The sequence below is a fragment of the Pseudopodoces humilis genome, chromosome 2 (genome assembly GCF_049639895.1).
Source record: "Pseudopodoces humilis isolate 2021_Gansu_Grassland_sample_001 chromosome 2, ASM4963989v1, whole genome shotgun sequence".
Classification (NCBI taxonomy): Eukaryota; Metazoa; Chordata; class Aves; order Passeriformes; family Paridae; genus Pseudopodoces; species Pseudopodoces humilis.
This window is the reverse complement of record NC_142201.1, coordinates 35,128,418-35,141,886: the sequence shown is the minus strand read 5'-3', so window position 1 is coordinate 35,141,886 and position 13,469 is coordinate 35,128,418. Positions and strand designations below refer to the sequence as shown.

Here is a 13,469-nt window from a genome sequence, read left to right as displayed (position 1 = left end):
GAGAAAAGACTTAATTTAGCTTTGAGAAACTGTCCCAAAAATAAAATCCTGTATTAACAAGTGCAAAAAACAAACAAAAAAAAAGAAACTCCAAACATTAAAACACAGTGTATAAAATGGTGTGAGAAAGGTAAGTCACCAAACAGCCTTTTAGTCAATAAAAAGCTGTGTTTTTGTGTCCTTGTTGTTTGGGTAGTGGCCCATTCTTTTCATTTTACCCAAAAGGTCATTCAAGAAGAGATCTGAGGGTAAAGCACTCAGTCCTTGCTTTTTTTGACTGTAGTGATTCGGGCCTGTTGTGTTTCTATCATGTAAGATGAATCCTTTCTTTTATTCCTCATTGGTTGAATTATCTTCCAAAGTTGTTATGCTTCCAAAGCCCAGTCCTGTTGAGTTCTGTGCTGCTGAGACTGTAAGTACTGTATGTAAGAGAATTAATACAAGAACACACAGTTTAAGTCTGCTGTTACACAGTCTTGATGCTGATGAAACTGTGAGCGATGTCCTGTGACACATCGTTGAGCCACTTGTTTTTATAGTCCCTTTGGGTTGATGATCTGATAATAGTCCCCATCTGACATCACAGCATTCTGGTTCTGCATTGGTTGGATAGTTTTCATAGAGCCCTGTAGGGTAAACACAAAAGAAAAATAAATACCAGGCACGAGGATTGGCAGGAGTAGTAGCTTGAAGGAACAGTCGACATTTAATCTAAACTTTTGAATCCATATCTCTGGGTGAGACTGAGGCACTCAGAAGTCCTGACATTCTGTATACTCAGAGATGCTGAAGGACCGTGCATCATCAAACAGGAAACAGCATGAAAAGATCATTCAGCAGAAGTATGACACTGAGCACGACTGTGTAAAGAAGCAACATTAAAAAGCAATTATTGATATTTGAATGATGAGAGTGTTTGATTTCTTCCTTTTTGGGAAGTAACAACCAATGGTGAGGTAAGAACTAATCACCCAGGATGTTTCCACAAAATTTTGACCTTGAAGTTCTTTTAGTATGTGAGCACATAAAGACAGGAATTAAATAACAAATAATGATGTACTGATGATATAGGCTATTTTGATTTTCAAACCTATGGAAATGAAATTCCATCACAGTAACAGGTTCCAAACAGAGCTGTTTAGAACCTACTTGGTTAGTCTAGCTAATCTGGCCATTTAACTAGTGTTCAAATGGAAGAATGTTGGAGAAAAGCTTTTCTCCATTTAAAATGATTTTAGATTAAATTCTTCAGTAAATAATATACTCTGTGGTAGAACTAGGTTTTTCTAGGGAAGAAAAAAAATCTATCTGTGCTGAAATATTAAGATAGTGATTTTGAAAGCAGCTTTATTCTTTGGAACAAGAATTATATTTTCTCAAAAATATCACAACAAAAATATTACTTTCAAAAAGCAATTTAAGTGTAACATTCTTGGGTCCAGGCACCAGATTTCTTGCACTTTGTGAATAACCTGCAAAGAAAAACAGTACACCTTAACATATGATAAACCTGAATGCTTTGGTTCCTACTTCCATAATGCTGATCTGCAATTAAACAAAATATGTGTTAGGTATGCTAAGAATGTTAAGGTGCCTTGACATTTTTACATAGCTGACACAATTGTCTGTTATGTTATATCTGAGTCCAAATAAAGTTGAATTTGTTTTTGGATTTAACCAAATTTTTAAAGATATCGGAATGAAAGCAGCTTGTTTCATGTTCTATATATTCAGAGTTTATTCTATGCTAAACCTGACCAATTTTTCCACTTCTGTAGTCAGAAACCTAATGCAGCATTCCAAAGGTTGAAAATTATTTATTCTTACTCTAGATCATAATTGAAAGGATCACATTTTTCTTTAAGAAATTCTATTGCATTTTGGAACTTTTGGACAATTGCTCATTGAAAGCATAATAAAACAGTCTTACTTTCTGAGACCCATCTTTTGGTGTTTGTGTGCATAAGTCTGTTTTTAAACATTGCAACATACAGGCAGTGCCTCCCAAAGCAGGGAGCTGTGATTTGTTCTGTGAACTGCAGCAGCTCAAATGATTAGTAGTAATTGAAGAGACACAGAGAATGGTTAATGCTTTGATCCCACTGAGGCTTGTTTACTTTTCAGACTATATTTTCTGCCTTTCTTGTTACTGGAAAAACCAGACTTCCTTTGAAATCAAAGCTATGTATATAAGTTGGCAATCAAAAGGTATTTATATAGTTCATATGCACTTACTGAATTATAAATAAATTGATGACAACTTCACATTCAGAGATGAATTAAACTTGTTCCTTAATGTAAAATTACATTTCCTCTTTATTTCAATTCAGCAATTGAATTTAGGTTTTGAATTTGCAGTTACATATTAGATAAACAAATAACTGTAGGACCACTATTCATATGACAGTGTAGAAGATTTAGATAAATTCATTAAGACATTTTGTACTGTAACACATGTTCTTCACCACACACTTTGTAGCCATAAACATAAGCTTTTACCCCTTGGATCTAATTAGTCCATCTATTAAGTCAGAGGTTTACAAATATGTGACTTAACTAGGTAAGCTGGCTACATCTGCTTGGAAAATCAAGAAGGAAAAACTAGTTTGTTCTTTTATCAAAATATTCACAGAATCTTGGAATCTCTTGGGTTGGATGAGACCTTAAAAGATCATCGAGTTTCAACATCTCTGCTTTGTGCACGGACACCCTTCACTAGATCAGGTTGCTCAAAGCCCCATCCAACTTGGCTTTGAACACTTCCAGGGATGCGGAGTCCACAGCTTCACTGGGCAACCTGTTCCAGTTCTTCATCACCCTCACAGTAAAGAATTTATTTCTAAAATTCCTTCTCAATATCTAATCTAAACCTACTCTTTCAGTTTGAAAGCCCCTTGTCCTATCACCACTCGCTATTTTTAAAAAGTCTTTCTCCATCTTTCTTGCAGGCTCCCTTCAAGTCCTGAAAGGCCCCAATTAGGGCAGATAAAGCCTTTTCTTTTCCAGGGTGAAAAATCACAGTTCTTTTAGTCTTTCCTCATAGGAAAAATGTTCCATTCCTTTGATCATCTTGGTGTCTGTCCTCTGGACTTGTTCCAACAGGTTGATGTCCTTCCTGTGCTTAGGACCCCAGAGCTGGGTATGGTGTTCCACGTGTGGTCTCACCATAGCAAAGTAGAGGGTCAGTGTCACCTCCTTTGCCCTGCTGGCCATGCTGCTTTTGATGCATCCCAGGACACATTTGGCTTTCTGCACTGAGAGCAAACATTGCTGGCTCCTGTCCAGCCTCTCATCCACCAACAGCCCCACATCCTTCCAGGCAGGGCTGCTCTTGATCTGTTCATCCCGCAGCCACTTTTTATATCAGGGGTTGACTCAACCCAAGCACCCTGTACTTAGTCCTGTTAAACCTCATGACATTCCCATGGGCCCACTTCTTGATCTTGCCTAGGACTCTCTGGATGCCATCCCATCCTTCAGATGTGTCAGCCACTCCACTCATTTTGGTATCAGCTGAAAATTTACTATTCAATCTATTTATTGATGAAGATATTAAATAACACTTCACTGTAGAAGACTTGGTTGATCAGGAAGGATTGACCCTTGTTGAAGCCATGCTGACTGTCTCAAACCACCTCCCTGTTCTCCATGTGCCCTAGCACAGCTTCTACAAGGATCTAATTCCATGATCTTCCCAGCCACAGAGGTGAGTCTGACAGGTTTGTAATTCCCAGCATCTTCTTTAACCTATCAACTCTTACCCTTTTTAAAGATGGGCTCAATGTTCCCCTTTTTCCAGTCACCTGGGACTTGACCTGATTGTCATGGCTTTTTAAATATCACAGAGTGCTGCTTGGCAACTACATCAGCAAATTCCCTTGGGTCTCTGGGGATGTAATTCATTGGGTCTCACACAGACTTATGTACATTCATGCTCCTCAGGTGGTTGTGAACCTGATCTTTACTTACAGACTTTTGCTCCAGTCCCAATCCTGCTGTCTGTCCAGTTAAAAGACAAAGGAAGAGAGGTTACTATTCAACACTGAGGTAAAAATGTTGTTGAGTACCTCAGCCTCCTCCTCATGCATTGTTCTCAGTTTTCCAACATTGTTTATGGGGATACACCTTCTTTGGCCTTCCTTTCCTTGTTAATATATGTATAGAAGCCTTTTTTTTTATTCTTTGCATGCCTTGACAAGTTCAGTTCCAGCTCCTCTTGACCTTCCTTGCCCCATCCCTACATAACCTGATTTCATCTCTATGCTTTTCCAAGGTTGCCTGTCCTTGCTTCCACTGCCTGTGCACTTGCTTCTCTCCCTTTTGTTTGACTTCTGTTTTTTTAAAATATTAAATATGTGGGTATAAGAAATAAAAACTATCTGTACCCACTAAACCACCAAGGCTTTACTTTTCTTTATAGACTTTATAGTTCAGTTTGCAAACAACATTATTTTAGATTACTTGGATGTTTGTTAACTGTATTTCTGAGGCTGACCAGTCAGCTGTTATCGGCTTGAAATGTACTTTGCTTTTCACTTTTTACTTAAAATTCTCAGTTCTGTGTCTTCATTTCCCATTTTTTTTCTCAGCAGTCAGCTATATTCCACAGGCAGAAATCTTAGTCCATATGGACTAAGATTGTACCTTTATTATAACCAAGGATCTAGAATTTGCCAGGAGACTTTTTGATTTCAAACCATTCTCCAGACAGATACACTATCACTCAAAAAGGCCATGTAAAAGCTCTCTCTTTTCTTTGTAACCAGCTAGGGTTTTTTTCCACATGAAGATAACATTTTGATGATCAGCACAGAAGTTACATCTGTAGGGACTGTGTGTTACTAATGTTGATGCAAGTATTAAAGTTACTGGTTCCACTGAGATTGTTAATGGAGACATGAATAGATGAATCCTGTATGTCCTGCTCAGCTGAATCAGACTGAAAGAAAAAGGAGTGACAGCATGAATATCATATTCACTTTGTGGAATGTGCCTTGGGGAAAAAGCAGCAAAGTCCAAGCAAGTTCTTACACAAAAATTGAAATCACAAAGACTGTTGATGTGCATGGTCTGCTGATTAGGTAGGTAGGTGACCATCTAACTCAAAGATTTTGAAGGCTTCTGCCTGAGCAGTTGCAGAAAACAGCCTGTAAAAGCAGTGGTTGCATTCCTATGACTCTCCTCAGTACTGTCAGGATGTGTGACACTTGTGGCTGGATTTGAATCTGCAGCAGTGGTCTGACTTGGCTTGTTGGTTTATTTGTACAGAAAGAGTTATATATATATGTATAGTGTTTTGCATTATGGGAAACTGGTCTGGTTGATATATGTGTTGTCATTGCTGGATAAGTATTTGTGAAGCTGCAGAAACAAAACAGATCTTATGATATGTTATGCTTTTTCCTCTTGCTTTCTGTAAGACACTAATCTGTGTTCATTTTTCACATAGATTTCTGATTATTTTTGAGACATAGGTGAAACTTCTTGTGCTTGAGGAAAAGACCTTGAAACTAGGTAAGTGGATGTAGTATACCAGAAGTTTTGAATACTCCATTTTATTGTGAAGCCCAAAGTAAATAATGTCTGCCAAGAGTGATCCATCCAGCACTGACATCATTGTATCAGTGAATGCCAGAACTCTGCATGGCATTTCTGTTTCTGAGGAATTATTTCTGAGATTTCAGTATTAACATTTTCCAACTACGGAAGTCAAGAGAACACATTAGATATTATAAGACTAGATTTCACTACTTGCTTACAACTGATCTGGAAGCCAGAACTTTTTGATCTTATCCAGATGGTTTTCTCAGTTTCTAAATTGCTGTGTCTGTGACACATCATGATGATTAGACATGTGTTTTATACCTTTTACATTATAAAAATGAAACAAAATTATATGTAGAAGAGTATTGAAGAAGAATAAAGAAGTTGAATATTCTTTATTCAAACAAATTATTCTTAAACTGGTCAATAAAGCTGTACAGCTCTTTTGAAAAGGCTAACTTCCATTACTCAATTCCAGTTTTTGGAGGAGATCTGGGTTGGAGATCTCATTTGCTGTGTTTTCAGATTTCTTATTTCTATATGTTGGTTATTATTTCAGATAGTCAACTTATAAACATTTTCTTACGTGTATGTGCCCACATCCAAGAAGAATTCATAGTGCTTCTTCATGATATATGGATTTATTCCCTAAATTATGCATAGGACCAATTTGCTGCTGCTGGTGTAAGTCCCTAAAACTGAGTGCTACTCCTCTAAAACTGAGCTGCTGGAAATCAGAAAAATTAGTAAATGGCTGACTCTCAAAATTATACAAATGAAAATTTTAACCTTTACTGTTTTGAGATACAGGAAAACTTGCTTCTAGAAAGCATTTGTCATTTCCCAGTCCCTCTCCACTTTTGCTTTTACATGTAGAATCTTTGATCAAAGGGATGTACTACTGTGATATGATAGGGAAGGATTATACGTTTCTAAGTACTGTGTCACCACAGAAAGTTTAGGGATATCAATAAGTAAATTGTCTGGGTCATTATTATAAGATAAGAATATTTACAGCTAATAAACCTATTATGATATGGGAAAGCCCCAAATTCAAGACTAGAAGAACACTAGACTCAAAAAGATGAGCTATTTAGTTGACAGATTTTGCTGCAGAAACCATGTCAAATTTTTCCTGTAAGCAGATCCTTTGCTAGTAATGATTTAAACCATGCCTGTCAAACATAAAAGGGATTTATCCTGCTGTCTGTGTTAGCTTAATATTTTGATATTTTACGACCTATTAAGAGGCACAGACAGGAGGCAAATGACACGTTCTTATGAGGCATTTTTAGAGGAAGAATTTGGATCAAATATATGGGTTTTTTGAATTTGCCAAGAACTACATAGAGCAGATTGAATTCAGAATGATTTTCTCTTCTTGAATTGTTCTACAAAAGAGATAGATTGTATTGCTTTCTATATATCACATTTTTTCAAGGAAATTGCATTTCAAATTGCACTGAAATCAGGATATCTGTTTTGAAAGAGACACACTACAGCTAAACCTGTTGGTGAAACTCAGTCACACATCTGCCCCTTGAGAAGAAACTGCAGTTTACAGAATTTCTCCTAATACTTTTGCTGAGCTTTGTTAGTCATCCAACTCCTTCTATAGATTGATGAGAATTCTTTGTTACAATTCTCACTATGTCTTTATAACTATTAGTGTGTGCTATGAAGCATGACAGTTTTATTTCCAGTGAATTCTTTACGCTAAAGGAGGTAGAGTTTCCATGGAAGTGTTACTTTGCATGGATCTCATAAACATATGTTACTGTTATTTGCCAAAGTTGATTCACGCTGTGTTCCAAACAACTGAGATGTTAATCAGAACACATTAAATTAGGAGTCTAAATTAATATTAACTGAAAGATATTAGTGATTTAAAGCACCTGAAACACATCTACTTACCTCTTCTCTGCCTTTACTTTCTCCTTCTGACTGAAAAGCATCAGAAGTCTGTCAACACAGGAGAATAGACAAATTTGATCCTCCTCTTGGTGGCAGAAGACTCGTTCTGATGACACTGCTCTTTGGAAATACTAAAGGGTGTCATGCTACTTTTGGAAGAAGTTAATGCAGCACATCTCTGCCTTGTTGCTGCTCACTACATTCCCTTCCTTTCCTTTAAAGAGGATCTCCCCTTCTTCATTAAATGTCATGACATCCATTGTACAGATAAAGAGTGCGAGTATGTGGCAGGGATTTCCATCTGAGACTTGATGCTGGGTAAGGGCCTTGTGATGCCCCAGGACACAAAGAGACCATAAGTGATGGTCACTACAAAGAAAGGAACATAGTTATCCCTATGCCTGCACTCTAAACTAGTCCAGACTTGACATGTGGGCAGCAGTTTCTCCAAGCAGTCAGAGAAGACTATGTCTGTATTAACACATAATTTTGGGAATGTGAGAAGATCTGTACAATGAAGCAGTTGGTGCTGAGTATCTATCTCATGTTAAACCTAAGTGCCTCTGAAGGGATTTTTCCTCACTCTATCTCTAATCTAATTTAATAGACAAAATGGTTGGAGTAGGGTAGGTAATATGGTGTGTAGCCTATCTCCTAATTTAGTTAAGGAAGAGATGACTACATTTACAACAGAAAACAATCCTGCTGGTTTGAACACTGTTTTCTTAGATGTTACAGTTAAAAACCTTGACCTGGAACTTTGCACAGGACTAATTCACTGTAATTTTCTGTGTGTGTATGTACACCTGAAAACTATTGTAGTCTCCCTCAAATGAGATTCTGGTTTGCATGGTCAGTTCTAGACAGCTGAGCTGTAAAAAGAAACATTGGATGAAGCCATTGTAAACTTTAGTCATATGGATATGAAGTCCAAAGGTCTAAACTAAAAGTAATCACTCAGTATTAATGAACTTGAAAACCAGCATGTTACAGCACAACACTTGATGGAAGGATAATTTCTTTTCCTTTTATGTCCTGGAAGAAAGTGGGCAAGAAGGGAACACTAAATTTTTTATATCTAATAGTGTATTTCCATAATCAGAACTACACTGTGATTCTGATTTGATTAATTTCTCAAGTAATTTTGCAGTGCAGTTGTTCCTTATCCCCATATGCAGTTCTACAAAAGACAAACTCTGGTGATACAAAATGAGTGTAGCATGCCTTCTCCCTTTCCTATTATATGGTTTCTTTGGAGGTGATCAAGCTAGACATTCTCAGTCTAGAATATTGGTAACATACTATATGAGGTCCTCAGGAATATCCAAAAAGTTGTATTAATCCATGTTATAAACGACAATTTTTTTTTCTTTTTAACTTAATGACAAATATAACAATGACTGCTGTATTTCTTGGGGAAAAATAGCCAGTTCTATGCTCTTTTCTCATCATGTGGACCTTCCAAGAAAGGGTAAAACCCTTGTTATTATTTCATTTTACAACCTTCAGGTTTTTTTTTTCAGACATGACCACCACAAAAATCCTGGCCTGAAAGAAAACAAAATTAAAAATGTGTGGGTTCCCTGTTTTCCATCAGTGCTGCCATGCCCTCATCTCCAGTAGATCTCTGTGCTCTGACTTACTGCTGCGGTAGGACAGGATTGAAAGGGGAGGTGGCAGCTCCTACTGCCAGAGCACACCCCAGCATGGGACATGGAGCCACACCAACCCCTACCTGGCTGCAATTGGAAAATTACAGGTTATGTTTTAGTCTTCATCCTGAGCTCTGGGCTGTAATCGATACCAAACAAAATCAGCTATCCCTTGTATACCTTTTCTTGCTATTTGACACCTAAATATTAAATAAAAATACCTTTTGACCTAACTCTTTTGTGTTTTTCTAATGAAGAGACAGATCAATAACTAGAAATCTCAGAAGGTGTATACCAGGCAGAAACTCACAGAAAGTGCAGTAGGAGATGTCCCTCGAGATATGGGTGACCTTCTTTCAGCTCTTTTTCTTTGAAAGGATTTCAAGTTATCTATCACAAGCTATGGTGAGGTAGAGTGTTTTGTCTGCTGTTGAGCTCACTGTACTTCACATGAAATAAATTTGTTTTCATTAAGCTGCAAAGAGGTATAAATCTTTATTCCCACAGCAGACTAAAGTCTAATTTCTCATTGTTTAGTGTCAGGAAGCACTCTTACAGTGAGCTGCTGCTTAATAAAGGTGACAATGGGCCGGTATTCCAGACAGAGTTTGAATTGCTGCCTCATACCTATCCTCAGCATCTTCCCTTGCACACAACTCCCTAGGGTCAACATACTGACTCCTCTGGGTCTGTGAATACAAGCTCTGCTCTGCTGCTGCTGAGTTTGGACTTGAGAGGACAAAAAGTTCAACCAAATATTTGTTAGTGGACATGAGATTTAGGTCACCCTCATTTTAAGTGTCTGCAGTAAGACCCTGGTGACTAACAGCAGCTACAGCAAATAGAGTACAGCCAGCAACGTGAGCAAGTCCTCTCATCAGGTGCAGGTCCCTACTTGGGATGAATTAAATGGCTCTCAGCTCTACTGACTACACTAATGACTCTAGTGAGAGCTTAGTCACAGAGTTTATGTGTAGATACCCACATTATTAATACCTGCAATAAAATGAGTTTAATCCTCCCCTAAAGCTTCTATGTCAGTAATCTTTTCAAAATCATCTATTTTGTGTGCTTTAGGAAGGAATTTGGATTATGAGTTATACTAGGAAAATGAAGAGATGGATATGTATTTCCTAACAGATTTTGTGAAATACATGCCAAGATGATTTTTTTTGCCGTTGGTTTGGTTTCTTGACATTGTTTATGTGTGTGTGTACATGTACATATACATGAATGCACACACATACATATGGATCGTGTACCTGTGGTAAATAAAATTTTCCTAAGTTTCTCCCTTCTATACTCATTTATAATACTCGTTTGCTTACTGCATATACATATTGGAAGGCTATTAATTAAAAAAAAATACATTGAAGTGTTAAGCACCTTATTGATTAAAATTTAAAATTGTAACTAAGCTCACTTTACATTATATTTTCTTTTGCATATGGATGGATATTGCTTGATTGTGTGCAACATGTTTAATATCCAAGAAAATAATCCAGTAAATGCCTTGCTACCAGAATCACCCTAAATCTAAACACAGGGTATATGGTGGAGCTGCCATGGTCTTATGCCTGCATCTGAGGTGGTGTGTAACATTTATGGATTTTTATAATTGACTCTGGTTTTAAGTAGCTTACCTTAGACAACTTATTTAGTATCAAGATTTCCAGTGGAGCCCTAATTCAGAGGTGAAGACAGTTTAATTTCTGGTATTTCGATAAGGGTGTCAAATGATCTAAGTGTTAAGATTCTTTTTTATCAATTTACTGGGAATAAGTTGCCTGAATATCTTCAAGATTCTCAGATGATAGCCTAGGCACCAGAAATCTGAAGTTAACATTGGTATGAGTTGAAATTTTGTGTGGATGACTCCCATCCATTCCTGAAAAAAGTATCTGTGATACCTGAGATATACGATAGCAATGCCTTTTAAAATGAAAAAACATATTCATAGAATGTAACCAGACTCAGTAGGAAACAAATAAAATCAGTTCTTCACAGGTGAATAACTGATTCTTAAGTTTCTTCACTAGTGAACGATCTTTTCTTAAACACTTTCTGAGAGCTGCTGCACAACTTTGAATGCTGTGCTTCAGATTCTTGATTTATCTGGCATAAGAATGCAGGCAAACAAAGGTGAATAAGCTAAAATTGAGACCCACCTTTCTCTTTTTTTTCTGAATATTGCACAACATGCAACCTCTTTACTCTGTGTATTGCATGACATGAAGTAAAATAAATCCTCCACCAAATTATTACGTGTAAAAAGTAACCAGAACAATTTTTTTCTAGCAATTTTGTTTTGTAAGGCTGATGACTGACAGTATGTATCATAATTGTGCATTACTAGAGCTGAGCTCAAATTCCAGCACCTCCAACAAATCCTTGTGATGTGGAATACCTTCAGACTCTCAGAGTTAGAGCTAAATCCATGACATTTAAAATTATGAAAACAAGTGAAATTAGTTTTTCTATACTATACCTGTACAGATGAAACTTGATAGTCCTCCATAGATGACATCATCATTGTCTGGTAATATAAAGGGACACCTCGTTTGAACCTCCAAACAGTATTGCTTGCAAGGAATTCTGTTGCTGCAGTGAAACTGTGTGACTTCAAAATACTGGGAACAGAGCCAGGCTTTGTAGACAGTCTGAAAAAAGAGAAGAACCAGAAATATAGATGGATGACAATAGCACTGTCATTATTAGAAGAACATACTGTACTGTACACCAACATTAATGCTGCTTTTGGAAGAAAATTTTGAGAGAGTATCACCTGGTTAAAATATGCTCTTAACTTTTGACTGTCCTCCCACTTCAGAAATGAAAACTCCAGCCAAGCCATTTGAAAGCAACAGTTATTCAGGACTAGGCTTATGTTATTGTATTATCTTAGTTTGCAAACAGTTTTGTCTCTTAGATCTGACTTTTTATTAGACATGTGCATGCATGGAACACAGCCCTCTCCCTGCACCACCATATACTAAGTGAGATCCTAATCTCATTTGAAACTGTACAAGGACAAATTTATGAAAGTGCATGCAAGAAAGAGTTGAAAACTGGGCTCAGGCCAAGTCTGTCTTTATATGGTCTAGAGTTAAGTTATCAGGTTGCAATAGATGGTGCTGCTTCCCTTCAAATAAAACCTCATCCAGCCCACAGCATTAAAACACGCATTAGGGTACCTGAACACCAACAGCTGTAGACCAGGTGATAAATCTGCTGTAGTGAAAACCAATGTCTACATTTGGGTGCTAAGAGGAACACTTTAAAGATGCTCTCATCTGATGCTCCATAGCCTTGGCTGCAGGACTTGGGATTTTGCAATTATTGTCATTTAAACAGAAAAGCAAAATACACACGCTGATTTTAATTTCTGCTACCTTCTGTGTTCCAAACAATGATGTCTGACATTAATATTAAACTCTTTTGGACACGGAAGAGTTTAAAGCAAAATTAGGTTGGACACTAAGCTACAGAGGTGATGAAAAACCTGCGTAACTGAGAACAAAGAGATTTCCTTGTTCTCCATTTTATTTTACACTTACCAGTTTTGGAGTATATTACTTGCTGTCTACATACTTGCTATCTAGGTTGTTGCATAACAAAAAAAAATTCCTTTTTTGTATTTTTAAATTATCTGAAAATCCTAGTAACTACCTTTCATTAAACATTGACTGAAAACAAATATAGTCAGCTGATCATTTCCATTCTTTCTAGGAATGATGTAATAAAAAAACCTCCTATAGATTAAATTTTTAAGTGTAGAAAGTTAAAAAACTGACAACTGAAATGACCAATCTAGATGAGAGTTTGGTTTGGTTTCAGTGTGTTTCATGTCATTGGTTATAATTTTATGAATGTCAATAACAGCCTAAATTGTATAATTAATTTCAATGTAGTAGCCCCAGAATCAACAAAATTTTATTTTAGATTGTTTGCAACAGTGTCAGGTATGAGTAAAGTTGCTAGGTGAAAAAATGAAGCCTTTGTCACTAATCTATGGTTTGTGATTATCTCTTTATAGTAGTTTTTGCCTACTACATTCTATACAACATGTTTTTTAATCACAAATTCCGTTTTAATTGCTCACTAAGGTTTCTTATCCACAGTAAATGATTAATGAGAAAGAAGGCAAGGAAGTGTGTGTACTTTTTGTTCTGAAATAAACTTTCAAGCAGAAAGTGATTTTCCCACTGTTGATTACATCACCCATCACATTTCTGATGCTTCAGTTGCTTTACTAACATTTGCAATAATAAATCCCAAAATCACAGAATATACTGAGTTGGAAAAGACCCACAAGGGTCATTGAGTTCAACTCTTGGCCCTGCTCAGGACCATCCCAAA

At 36.8% G+C, this 13,469-nt stretch overlaps 1 protein-coding gene across 1 annotated transcript in view; it reads right to left on the bottom strand.

The window, feature by feature from the left end:
• Positions 1-306: 306 nt before the first annotated feature.
• NALF1 (NALCN channel auxiliary factor 1) overlaps positions 307-13,469 on the bottom strand; it is a 433,651-nt gene continuing 420,488 nt past the window's right edge. The window contains exons 2-3 of the mRNA XM_005516486.2: positions 11,599-11,770; positions 307-626 (exon numbers count right to left, since the gene is read on the bottom strand). Of these exons, the coding sequence (XP_005516543.1) occupies positions 331-626; positions 11,599-11,770 (468 nt within the window). The 3' untranslated portion in view covers positions 307-330. The remainder of the gene's footprint in view (positions 627-11,598; positions 11,771-13,469) is intronic.